Source organism: Musa acuminata, chromosome BXJ1-4 (genome assembly GCF_036884655.1).
Source record: "Musa acuminata AAA Group cultivar baxijiao chromosome BXJ1-4, Cavendish_Baxijiao_AAA, whole genome shotgun sequence".
Lineage (NCBI taxonomy): Eukaryota > Viridiplantae > Streptophyta > Magnoliopsida > Zingiberales > Musaceae > Musa > Musa acuminata.
The window spans coordinates 33,784,161-33,797,995 of record NC_088330.1 but is presented as its reverse complement, the minus strand read 5'-3'; the positions used below and the strand labels follow the sequence as shown (position 1 = coordinate 33,797,995).

The 13,835-nt window shown below is 37.0% G+C and overlaps 2 protein-coding genes across 4 annotated transcripts; one reads left to right on the top strand and one right to left on the bottom strand.

Annotated features, from left to right (window-relative positions):
- Window positions 1–1,022: 1,022 nt before the first annotated feature.
- On the bottom strand, window positions 1,023–4,281 carry LOC135655798 (bifunctional dTDP-4-dehydrorhamnose 3,5-epimerase/dTDP-4-dehydrorhamnose reductase-like). Of its 3 annotated transcripts, none has more exons than XM_065175782.1 (3): window positions 3,719–4,281; window positions 1,203–1,696; window positions 1,023–1,124 (listed from the first exon to the last, which is right to left on the bottom strand). In XM_065175782.1, exons 1-2 carry the CDS (start codon window positions 4,184–4,186, stop codon window positions 1,244–1,246), a joined length of 921 nt encoding a protein of 306 aa, XP_065031854.1. In that variant the 5' UTR covers window positions 4,187–4,281; the 3' UTR covers window positions 1,023–1,124; window positions 1,203–1,243. The 3 variants fall into 3 exon arrangements, with proteins under 3 accessions (XP_065031854.1, XP_065031855.1, XP_065031853.1); XM_065175783.1 differs by having other exon boundaries at window positions 1,023–1,108; XM_065175781.1 differs by having other exon boundaries at window positions 1,023–1,696.
- Window positions 4,282–8,382: 4,101 nt separating this feature from the next.
- LOC135672539 (uncharacterized) lies at window positions 8,383–12,586 on the top strand. Its single transcript, XM_065181031.1, has 3 exons — window positions 8,383–8,978; window positions 9,497–10,347; window positions 12,295–12,586. Exons 1-3 carry the CDS (start codon window positions 8,444–8,446, stop codon window positions 12,343–12,345), a joined length of 1,437 nt encoding a protein of 478 aa, XP_065037103.1. The 5' UTR covers window positions 8,383–8,443; the 3' UTR covers window positions 12,346–12,586.
- Window positions 12,587–13,835: the final 1,249 nt, after the last annotated feature.

Sequence of the window (13,835 nt, the reverse complement as noted above, 5' to 3'; positions counted from 1 at the left end):
CATGGAAAGGCCCACTCGCCTGCAAAGGTATACTTCCACGACTCCCAGCTCACGCAACAAAATTTGGAAAGGAGTAACGAGATGAGAACAAGAACTGATTGACATCTACCTCCAACTACAGACTGGACCATCTTACTTGTCAGGTGATGAAATGGTTGGCATTAGGAAGAGTGGGACTGAAAGGGGATTTATTTGCAAGCAGAGGATATAAATAGATAAGAGAGGGATTTGGATATGATGTCTAAAAGAAGAAAAGCTATTTCTACTATCGAAGCTTGGACTGCAGTAATTCCATTTCTATTTAAATTATGGGACGGTAAGCTGGCTATACTCCCAAGATGAGTTAGATGACTAAGGGAAGAGAGGGTCGGAACTCGATTATCATGCCCGTGATAACCTTTTAAAGCAAGTCCTCACTAATTGCTTACGGGCGGGGAAGCAATCCTCACAATTAGAAAGTAATCAGAGAATATATTTTTTATTAACATATGATGATTTAACTTTTATCCTTTTTTTTAAAGACATATGTCGAGTTTTGATTGGAGGTGAATATTTCTTATATCGCTATCTCGATATGTTTTATAGACAAGTCTAAAAATCTTAGAGAGTATTTTTTGGATCCGTGGAGTGATGATTTTTATTTTTATTATTTTTATATTTTTTAGAATAGTTTCCAAAAAGAGACCTATTTTTCAGTCCTTTTTGCATCTCTGCGTAAAGGAAGAACATTAATTCTTGGTTGTATTTTCCAATCTAAATAACTTGTATTCATCTGTTCATGATGAAGAATTTTTGGGTCACAATCTTCTCCACTGGTAGTCATGACTTTTAGAACAAACTTACTGCAGTATGAAGGTCTAAAATGGAATCCTGTTATTTAGAATTTTAAAATTTTAAAGAAAATTCCAGAATTTCTTGGGACGGATAGTTCCTATTTTTGGTAACAAAAACGATGAATCGTAACTCATGAATCTCTGAAACCCTATTTATTTCTGAGTCAGTTTCCATCATCAACAAGCCCATAGCTTTCAAAGCCCCTGCCGGTTTCTTTGATGCATAAACAGCAACAGGACAGTTCTCCACTACACTTTTCTTCGTCATTCCCAGTCTGATCATAACAAGGGCTACCAGAACCATAATTAGATATCAGTTGCACACTTATCATCGATGAATACATGACTGAACAATTCGAAGAAAACTACCTTATTGAAGCAAGAAGAAAGAAAACCCAGAGGCCAACTTGTTAGGTCGTGGATGTCTTCTGATTTGGCTCGAAGACATGCTTGATCAGCGACTCCTTGATCGGCAGAAGCTCTGGAAATTCCTTCTTCAACTTGGCGGTATCCAGTTCATTGTTGCTCCTAGGGGCAACTATCACCTGTGCTTGCTCCTCGAGTGTGAAATTCTTCCATGTAAAATTTGGATCAATGTAGTCTCGATACATCTCCAAGATCTCATTATGGCTAACGGCGCCAGGATTGGTGAAGTTCCATATTCCAGTGAGGTTCCTCTTTGCCATTTCAATTGATATAGGCAAAAGTTCATCCAAGATGGTCATGGAGTTGGGTATGTTAACGACCTTCTCATAGCGGGTGATCTTAGTGATGAAGTTGCGAGGGTTCGTTAGATCTGATGAGATGGGCATCCTAACACGGAGGGTGCAAACATTCTCATAGTTCGTCAGCAGCTCTTCAACCTATCAAGGATGCATAACTCACCATAAGAAAGCAATAGGATTAACTATAAACACGGTTTACATGGTGGTATTAGAAAACAGAGTAAAACAGACATTGCAATAAATATAGAACACGAAGGTAAATGCATCACCCTGTTTAAAATATAGATGGAGGAACTAAACTTGTACCACAATGGTCAGCCTTGTTATGGAAGATGTCGCTCTATCCTCCAAGCAGCTTCAAATGAACCATCTTCATCTAAGGTAGGATAGAGTTGAAGGTCTGCATTAAGCAGTCTGTGTGCATCTCAAATCTAAGTCCTTCCAATTTGTTACTCCTATCACCAACGGTAATACTGGGGTGCTAATGTCACAATCAAGCATAAATGAAATATATGCAAATGGGAATAGGAATCACCCCATGCAGGTAATCTGTATTTTCATCTTATGTATAAAAAACATGGCATTCTAAAGCGCGTGCTTAGAAAATGAATATATCAGTCTCTAATGTACCAGAGACCATCTAAAGTTATAAGTTAGAGAATACAATTATGAAACAAGATAAAACACTAGTAAGGACTCAAAGTTGTAACTGCTAATAACAATAAAAGTAGTCTTGGAAGTAGAAAAATGAGAAACCATTAGATAACAGGTATGAGAGGCAGGGAAAGACCACCATGGGAATGAAATCTCAGGAGGGGCTCAGCCTACGTCATTAAGTATTAAAATGCACTTGAAGTATTAAAATGTATCGATCTATGAGAATGGTACGTGTGCTTCATTATATGTTACTTCTATGTCAGTCCCCATGCCCCAAAAAGCATAGAAATTTATCTTCAATCCACTAAACCTACGAACCTGTCTGAAGGTAGAGAGTATTATTTATTAGCATTTCATCTCATGTAAAGGTTTGTCTGGACTTGGGTTTTAATTACTGGTCCGTCCAAGACAGATTTTCAACAACCTGTTGGATTAGTATGATACCAAGATTTCGCAAGGCATACCTACTGAGTATCACTAAATAAGCTAATGAAAAAATAAATTGAACTGCATACCTAGCAAGCATTATTAAAGTTTATGGTCCACTAGGGTGCAAGCAAACCAATAAATATGGGTTAATATGCACCAGTTCGAGTAGTATTTTATACCATGAACAAGAAATGACTTTTTAAGGCTACAAATAGTCAAGAAAATTAAAACTATATTCAATCCCATTAATGAAGATGTAGATTGACTTGATATGGAAAATTACACAACAGACAAGACAGAAACAATAAGCAATCATGTGTCTATGGAAATAATTGAATGAAAGAATGTGACATGTACCAAATTCACCTCCATCAAGCATCATGAAAAATATATAGAAAGAACAAACACAGACTAGCCCTAGTTTGGTTGTCAAGATTTTGAAAGCAACTGAAATAATGACAAGTGGATCCAAATCTGAGGTATTCAACGACCCTAGATCCGAGAAAATAGCAAAAAGTTCATTTTTAGTCCTCCTTGTATCGATGTAATGGGCATAATGTCTTCTGTTGTGACACTTTAGGTTATGCCTAAGACTATCGAGAGATCTCCAAAAACAAGCATGCCAATGCATCACTCCGAAACAATATTTTTGTAATCATTTTCAGAGCTGCCAAATCTATAGTGCAATAATGGTAATTCTAATAATATTGTTTCAACAGATCTCCAACGACACCACAAACATATCAACTCATTACTCCCGAGCAATTCTTAAAACGCATTCAGTAATTGTAGCACAAGCATGGCAATTCCAAATAACCATATGGTCCGATCCAATCTCCAATGGCACCAGCCTTCCATATACCATCTACCGTCATTTTCATCCTTAATATGCACCTTAGAGAGCACCTTTCAGTCACCTGCAAGCTAACAATGTCCATCGTACGATCTTACGTCGCCTCAATTCAATTGCTCAACAAAATCTCCCACAAATCTAACGCGTCCTCATGGAGACAACCAAATCAACGCCGACAAGGTGGTATATAGCATAAGAAAAAGAAGGCATCATCACTGTACCATGGCCTTGGTCTTGGAATAGAAGGACCCGACGAAGTTTGGCGTGTCCTCCTCCTTGAACCCTATGCCGGAGCCAAGCGGGTGGCCGCCGTCGTACTCGAAGATGCACCCGGTGGCATAGTTGACAAGGATGAGTCCGCGCTCGCGGCAGACGTCGGCGAGGGTGAGGGTGCCGACGACGTTGGCCCGGATGGTCTCCACGCGGTGGGTCTCGCACCAGTCGACGTTGGGGCGGCCGGTGACGCCGGCAGCGTTGAAGACGTGGGTGGGGGCAGCCGAGGCGATGTCGGCCTCCAGCTGAGCGCGGTTCTCGAGGCGGCCAGCGCCATAGGCGAATGGGATGCCGCGCTCGGAGCAGAGGCGGCCCAGCAGGCCGCCGATCCAGCCGGTGCGGCCGTAGATGAGGAATTTGAGGCTGGAAGCCTCTTGCCCGGCTGCCGTGGATCCGTTCTCCGTCATCAGACCCATCGATCGAGCCTATCGGCACCCGTCCGTCCAAGGAGATCGAGATCTGCGGATACAATGAAACGAAGAGAGGGCAGGCAGAGTGAGGGCAGTGGGTTTGTGTGGCAATTACAAGGCAGTTGATATCGTCACTCGTGAATACGGCAGCTTTGTCCAAAATTGATCGAGCCGTCCATATACCAGAGTAGAGCGAGATAGAAATCCAGTCGTCCGTATCCACCAGCACGGATCACAAAGGTATAAATCAGATGCCTGCACGACTGTCAAAGTTGGATGAAACTCAACTCTACCTTGGTCAATTTTTGTTAGATTAAAAGCTTTTTTTAATGAAAAAAGTAATTGAAAATTCTAAAAGTTAAATTAAATGAAGAAAGCTACAATAGAGTGTTGTGTATAATAACTAATAGTTCATTGTTTAGTCATACAGCATTACACTGTGAGATCAGATATGTAAGGTTTCAGGTAGCTGTAGCCCGATACATGTGCTGATAACGGGACGGTGGTAGGTAGAGGGAGAGAGAGAGGAGCGTGGAGAAACGAGGGGGAAGGTGGGAGAATATCTTGGAATGCTTGCAGCGGAGATGGTGGCACGTGACTAAGAGTTTCTTATTTTAATTTTTTTCCAGATGCACGTGACTTTCGGACAGGCCTCGTGTCATGGTTTTCGGTGCACGCAAAGCGCTGCTAGTGTCTGTTGGGGGGGACGCTCTCAGCGTCGAGGTGACTGGCTGGGGTTATTGGGGTCCCACCAATACCTCGACCATATAGTAGGTAGGGGGACGGGTGGGTGTGCCGATGGGTACGATGAGTCTTTGGTCCTCTCAGAAGTTGCCGCGGGCCTTTGTTGGTACATTCTCTTTAATCGAGGGTTTAAAATCAAAGTTGGACGTGCCAACAACCGACGCGCGGTGATTTGTACGCACCCCAAATTTTAGTTTTTTTTTTCTAAAAAAAGATAATATCCCTCGTTTTTAAAATACCGAAAAATTACTTACTTTTTAAAAATAATAAAAATACACTGATAGCTTTCATTTTTTTAGTTTATGCCAGAAACCAATCCGGGTGGGTTTGCATAGATTTACAATATTTTTCTATTATCAAACTTAAATCACTGTAACCCCATTAAAAATATTGTAACTTAGTCTTAATTAATTTAAATTAGCATATATATTAATTATTGATTTTACTATATTTATTAAAGGTTAAATATGTATGTATTCTTGTTGGTTTGAAAATAAAAATTATTGATTTTGACTTTTTTTTATTAAATATAATATTTTTAAATAGGGCACAATGTTTGTCTCACACATATAGAACAACAGTGTAAATTTATAAAAAAATATTATAATTGAGAAATAGTAATTTAAAATAAACTTATCACCCTTAGTGGGGTTTTAAATAGATATATATTGTTATTGTTTTAGAAATAAAAATAATAATAGTTTAGTTTCTGTGTTATTTATAGTATTTTAAATATTATAATTAGACTGCTTCACTATATAGATCGATTAATGACCGATTCACCATAGGACCGATCTAATGCAAAGAATAATAAATAATTTTTGAATGTTCTATCAGATTTTTTTTGGGGGGGACTAAAGAAAAAGAGAGGAACTATAAAAGAAAAGCGTAACAAAAAAAAGGAGACAAAGCTGAAAAATGAGATCTGACGTATAGTATAAAAAATATAAACGAAAGAGTCAGATGAAAACTTTATATTAAATTATTTAACAATGGACAAGAGAGATAAAGATGAAGATATTGAAAAGGTTAAAATGTAAAATTTAATTTAATATGTTAAATTAAAATTATAGATCAATATCATAATAATATTAAGAGGAGAGAGAAGAAAAAATAAGTTAAAAGGAAATCCACCCAAAGATTAATAATAATAAAAAATATAAAAACAATCAATGTAAGATTTAATATTATTTGATAACTCCCCCTATATCCATACAAAAAATTAAAATTTTCATCGTCAATTTAATCCAAACTCAGAGGTTATAGGATAGAGTATATTTGTTTTGAGTCACTTTACTTGATATGAATTTATTTATTTTCCTCAATATTTTAATATCAAAAGATATTTTTATCATAATAAATGATATTTTTGTTGTCCAATCTATCAATATATTATATATTCATATCCCTTTTTTCATGTTTTCAATCATGTATATATTTTTTGATTTTATTGGTCTTAAATCTTCTTTCTTGGAAGATTAGGAACAAGTGGCGATGGAGATGAGGAATGATAATGTGTATCTCAAACATGTTTTTGTAAAGAAGATAAAATATTTTAAATATATAAATTTTTATTTCGGTTTCACTTATCACAAATAGAATAAATTGGTTAGTATATGATCAAATTTAATATATTCTTTTGATCATGAAATACTCATAATTAAACTAAAAATAAATTAATATGCTAATATGGATATCAAAGGGGGAGTGTTGTACTATTTTTTCACCCCATAACTGAGTAATAAAAAATACCTTATATCCCCTCCTCCATCTTCATTTATTCCTTTATCGTTAGAGCCCATGGGTATAATTAACACATCAACAGAGGGGTGAAGATGTAAATATAAATAAATTTGTTTTCCTTAATTACATTTCAGTTTGTGCCTATCAATTATAAAAACTCACCATATGTTACCATCTTAACTTCCCTTATTTTGAAAGGAGGAAGTCTTGGAGTCAAAGCTTTGTGTATAATACAAGAGCATAAAATGAAAGTACCATAAAAAAATAGGGATAGAGAGGAGAAAAATCGATAACAACAAAGAAATTGAGCAATAATCAAAAGCATACTAAAAAGGTTGACATGATATTTAATGTTGTTCGAGAACTTTAATCTACATAAGAGAAAAATTAAATCTTTTACTATGTGAGATCAATTACAAGATCTTAAGTTATCTCCATTCAAGCATAAATTTTATTACATATAATCTCACATAAACTTTAAAGAATTTATAATTTTTTCTCACTGTTTTTAAAACTCTAGAGAATATCTCTCTAAACACCCTAATTTAGAAATTCTAGAGAACATCTCTCTAAACACTCTAGAGAGTATCTCTCTAAATCTAAGAACACTAAAAGTGTTCCTTACATCGATTCTTTTACGCTAAAACTTAAAAGATACATGAGATATTTATAAAAGAATCAAACCTTAATTTCTAGGATTTTCTCCAAAACTCCTCTTATTAGGATTTCTAGGATATTTACTACAAGAATTATAAAATATTTATCAATATTTTATCTCATTACTATATAATATTTTGTGTTCGATCAAAACAAATATTTACCACCGGTAAGAACCTATTAATATAATATAAAAGACTTTAAAAAATCTAATGATAGTACTTTTAATTCTTCGAGAAAAACTCGAGGTCATCGGTTTGATAGATTTGTTCTTTTGATTTGAATTTATTTATTTTACTTAATATTTTAATTTCAAAGATATCTTTAACATAATAAATGATACTTTTGTTGTTCAATGCATCCATATTTTATATATTCATACCATTGTTAATAATTTTTTTTATTTTCAATCATATAATTTTCTTTTTCTTTCATGGGTATTAAATCTTAATAAGAAGTGCGGGAGATGAGAAATGAGACTTATAATGTCAAACTATTCCTGAATTTTTTAAGCATAATAAAAATTTTAAAATATATAAAAAATGTCTATTTTGATTTTATTTATCACACAAATAAAATTGATTAATATATGATCAAATAAAATTTATTTTTTGATCATGAAATATTTAATTAAACCAAAAATAAATTAATATGCTAATCTAGACTATATGCTAATAGCAAAGACTAGGAATCAAGAAATCAAAATTCAAAATGGATCTTGAAGATAACAAGGTGAGTAAAGGTTAATACATCTAAATTCAAATACCTTTGCTATATCAGATCAAATCATTTCGGGTTTGATATGCAAAGAGCTCAAAATTTAATCAAAAAAATAATTTCTGAGGACGTAATATTATTAAATCAGATTAATATTTAATGAAACTTTAATTGCTATTGAGGTGAAGATTTAGGAATTAATATGAGAAAGAATAAGATTAATTGGAGAATCTATAAGAATAATAAATCCTACGAGGGTGAAGATGCAAAAATACTTCTTTCCCTATCAACTATAAAACCTTGACATTATGTGGCCATCTGGACAAGTCTCGCCCTTTGGACTCGAACCTGAGCGACGATAGCATAACGAGTTGGAAGCGCAAGCGAAGCAGAGGATACGCCATGGAGAACCCGGCCGCCGACGATCGTATGGAAGTCGTGCTAGCCCTCCTGGACGCTTCGAGGAGCCGACACGGCCGCGCCCGCCTGGCCGCTGAAGGTGCCCTCCCCGCCGTCCTCCGCTGCCTCTCGTCCTCCCCCGCGCTCCTCCTCCTCCCCCGCCTGTGCATCACCGTCAACCTCTGCTGCGAGCGACCTAACCAGGACGCCTTCCTCGAGGCCGGCGGCCTCGATCGGATCGCCTCCGTCTTGCTCAGCGGCCACCAGATTTCGGCTGAGATATTACAGACGGTGCTTCAGGTGCTGGGCAATGTCGCCTTGGCCGGAGAGGCGCACAAGGCCGCCGTCTGGGCGCGGTTCTTCCCCGTCTGGTTCCGCGAGATTGCCGCGATGCGCAACCCTGTGGTGTGCAATAGCCTCTGCAAGGTTTTGAATATGTGCTGTTCCGCCACGGGAGGGCGCCGGAGATTGGGAGAACTTTGTGAGGAAGGGAGGGGGTTACCGATTCTCTTGGACATTGTCAACACCATGTCACCAAGTCAGTTGTTACCCTTTCTTTCTCAAAACTTAAAATCTTTCGATTCGATCTCATCTCTTAAAAATGTTACAAGTCTTGCTGATCACATCTTGTTTCTTGTTTATCAGTAATCGGTGAAAGATAACATGACCTTTTATCTTGTTGTACATAATTTCAAGTCTTTCAAGAATTGTAACTTTCCGAATTGCATGAGGACACAGTTCAACACAGTTTTAATTAGAAGCATTTTTGTGTTTTATCTTTGTTGAGTGTCATTAGGTCTAGAAAGTTTGATGCCGTGAAATTGCTTAGACCTGTGCCCTTTAACCATAGCGCGTTGATGCAAAACAAAGTTCAAAATTGATGTTGCCGGAGCTAGTCGTTTTCGCTGTTGTTAATTTTCCTCAAATCATGGACCTCCTGTCACTAGCTTTAATTATGTTCTTTGCATCTTTATTTGCTGTATTATGAGAAATATTTACAAAGTTGCTTAATTTGTATTTATTATTGGCACCATGATTTGATTTGTTTTTTTGCAGGTTGTCGTAAAGAGATTTGCCTCTATTTTCTTTTAGGCAAAGCATGCATCAAGGACATCTATTTCAACCTTGTGTTCCAGAGATTAAGCTCAGTGAATACCTTGGATGATTCCTTTGGTGCTAACTTCACATACAAGCTTTTTACTAAGGAACAAGTGTTCCTTCTCAGACTTCTTTCTTACCACCTGATTGCCTGGCCTGATGTTCTTGATACCATTTCCAGCTATTTTGCACTTGGTGTTCTGCAACTCTTAAAAGAAGCTTACTCAGTTGTTGATGCTAGTTCCCAAAGCATATCTGCTGGTCTCACTGATGATCTTGCAATTAATGTTCTTTGGTGTTCATTCTACATTTTGAGGGATATATGTGCGTGGAAGGATCATTCTTCATCAGCGTTGGAGGACCCTGCAGACTCATTGCTATCTGCAGGTCTTCTACAACTTCTTTTAAGATATCTTCGAGAACTTGAGCCGCCAAATATTGTTAAGAACCATGCAATGCAGACATCCACAGACTCAAAAGTTTGCCCTTACAAAGGGTTCCGGAGAGATGTAGTTTCTGTCCTATGCAATTTTTTGCATGGAAGGAAGCAGGTTCAAGATGAGATCAGGAAGCAAGATGGGATCCCTTTGCTGTTGAAACAGTGTGTTGTTGATGACTGTGATCAATCCTTGAGACAATGGGGAAGTTTATCAATAAGATACTTGCTGGAAGGAAATCTAGAAAACCAGTACAAGGTAGCTGAACTTGAGCAGAAAGAGCCTGTCATTACACCTGAAATTGCTCAAATGGGACTAAGAGTGGAAATAGACCAGGAAAGTCAATGTCCAAAGATGGTAAAGGCTTATCAGGTATGTTCCTCTACTAATTAAATTCATGTTGTTGACTGGCTAGATAAACTGAAGGGAGATCAATGTATTCAATTCATTGAATCATTGTTTTCCTTAATTTCATTTGTTGCCGCAGGCCCTTTTTCAGATTGTAGATGTTTGATGCGCAATCCTAAGTTCTAATTTTATGTTCTTTTCAGCATACAAGCATTACTATACCAAGCATTCTTAGTGAGAAGCAATGTTTTAAATTTCAAATGATACCGCCTGTATCGGGAAATACGTACCGGTCTACCAGCAGACTGGTACGCAGACCGCCCGCTACTAGGCGGTATCAGCCTGGCTGCGGTGAGGGAAGAAGAAGCGTCGAGGGAGAAGGAAGAAGAAAGGGAGAGCATTCGAAGAAGAGGGAGAATCAGGAGAACCTCGACGCATCCTGATCCGGCGTCGCCCTCCCTCAACAATCTCAATCCAGGAGGTAACGGCCAAGCAGCGGCTAGAGCAGCGGAAGAAGCGGTCTCCTTCATCACCTTGTTTGCGATTCTATGGCTTCTTCTTTGCCGCATTCTTTGTCGAAGGCCAGAGATGTCTGTGGCCTTTGATATCTTTGTCGCATTCTTCGCTGAAGATCGCGTTCTTCTCCTCGTCTGAGGCGACGAGGAGAAAAGAAGGAGGCGACATCGCCAAGGCAGCATACGCCTTCTTTTTAGATTTTTTAATATATATATATATATATATATATATATATATATATATATATATATATATATATATATATATATATATATATATATATATATATATATATATATATATCGCTCGATATGCCCTAGCATATCGCTCGGTACTTCCGTACCGTATCGTATTGAGCAAAGTTCGATACATCAGTATGGTACAAAATTTCAATCCTTTGTGAGAAGATCTGTAAAATAAAATGAAGTCTAAACATTTCTATGCTTACCGTTTTTGGTTCTTATGAAATTTTTAGATATACAATAATTTTTTCTCCATAAATTTTCATCTTTTAAGAATATGGCCTTGTGACTCGTCTAATTATCTGTAGAGAATGATGATTCCTTTATTCTGATCTAACAGAAGGTTCTCTTTGATTAGATGGTTATAGCAGACACAAGCATGTAATTTCGAAAGGATTTTTTGAAAACTAGAACTAATAAATTTGCAGTATGATTTAGAGCATTTCTTCCTATTTCTTTTTTGATGCTTGTTTTGGTGATGATGCACATTTATTTACCTTTGTGAACTTGTAAAAAGAGGGCCTCCAAAGTGTCTCTTGTTAAAATGTAGGTTTTGCGAAGGAAAAGTTTCCATCATTTCACTTGGTTTTCTTGGTTTCTTATAGCAAATCATAAGTTAGTTTCTCAAAACTGTAGCTCTTAGAAAGCTTATGAGCTTGGTTAACAGGTTAAACCACCTGTACAAAGAATAATCAAAGCAAATTATGCACAAATAATCATTGCTAAGATGCAAAGCTAAAAGCATGACTCTGAATATCAAGTATCAAGGCCAAGATCAGATGATTTATAACAGAACATAGAAAACATTAAAAAATGGATTCAGCTTGTTTTCAACTTGTTCTTGAAATCTTACAGACAATTGGCTTCATGTTCAGCATGGGATGCAACATATCATGTGAGCAGCATGTCCATCCTTGTTTGTACGATATTTTTGTTGTTATATGACTATGAATCTCTCTCTGCACTTTCAAATGCTATCTTCTTCATTTGCCCCGAAAGGGGAGGGTGGCTGTTGGTTTTCTATTACCTGTTCTCCCAGAACAAGTACTTGAGGCTTCTAAAGTAAATTTTGTTCAGTGTGATTGTTTGCTTTTGCTATTGATGTTCCACCTACGTGACATCATAGTTATGAATTGTGATGGGAATCTTATGTATAAAAATTTATCTACAAATTCTTTTACACGATGATAAGCTAGTATCTTCCAATTTACAGGAACAAGAAGATGATCCTTGTCAATATTATGCCAATGGACAACTTACATAAGTCACCAGTCTGGATAGCTGAAGATGCCCATCAGTGTCAATGAAGAGACTTAGCAAAGTGTTCAAAAAGTCAGTTCCCTGCTTTTATAATACGCTACGGTAGTCCGTTTGATAGGAATTGCATGTTTATTTTAAAGATTTTTTTTAGCTGTTTTTGAGCGATAAAACATCTGGTCATTGTTGAGGAACAGTTAGGTTTTTGTAAATAACATACATTGTTCGGGCAATCAATTTCACTCTTATTAGTCTTTTGTTTGTTCCATGATCTCTTTTTATTTTTGGAGCCCTGGAAACTATGTTTGATTGTTGTAGCTCTCTGGGCAGAATAAACTCCTATGAACTATACATTGTGTAGCTTCATATATATGGAACCAAGAGGTGTACCGTAAGATGTCAAGGAGATTGCTTGCAGGAATCATGGTTGCTGCCCTTGCAAGTAAGATACTAGTTAGGTTTACTATATTATGATCTTGAAGCAAACATTAAATATCACAAATAATATTCCGAATAGGCCAAGAGGGAACAGAAGTGGTATCAAGCAAATACATCAGATCTCTTATCAAAGTCAAGCTGGACCTTAGCTAACCCTATAATGAAATTCTAGATTGAAATTGTAGTATAAATTGTTTCAGTGTTTGGATCTTATTGTCTCCTAAACGAGCTGTACCATTAGCAACTATCAGTTGATTTCAAGATTGGACTTGCTTTGGTGGGTTTCAAAGCTTTTTGTCCTGAGTGAAAGCTTATAGTCCTTGTTCTCCATGGATGCAGAGGTGGTTCATGTTTTTTTCCTTAAAGGTGAGGTATGGTATGGTGCTGTGGACCCCTGTACCATGTAAATCATGAACAGAAAAATGAAATTTCTACATCTGATTGTTCCTCACTTTTAATTTCTTGAATTACTCGCATTCAATTCAGGCTACATTAACGACAGAAAAAATGGTTAGATAAACTGTATTGTGCTCGAGCAGCTCAGCTATACCTATGCATTGACAGAAAGATGGGTCTCTTCCATCAAAATTGAAGAGTAGGAATGTATCAGCAAAGATCTTCATCTGCTTGTGTGTCAACTTCCTTCCGAGACAGATCTGAGGGTCAGCCGACAGTACCACGAGCAGCAAAATGCAGGCTTTTGGTGTGCTTATAGGATCAATCAGCGTGTATTAGCTTGAGATAGTTCTTCGTCGATGGTTAGCTTCTCTCACCTTGCTCCTCTTTTTTTGTTTGTGCATTGAGATGCTTACATAGAACCATGAAAGGATCCAGCTGTGGTATCTCTGCATGCAACTACAAGGTTGAGCATGATGTCTCTCGAGTACTTGTTGCTCATGCCAGTAGGATTTTTCTCTCTTTCGATTAGAAATCTCGACAAGATGTCTTCTTTCTCCATCTGCCATAAAGAACGATGACAAAAGGTCAATTTTGACTTGATAGTTGACATAGTTGCTCGATCAATTTATACCCAAAACCATCCATCATTTTTGGGCTCTT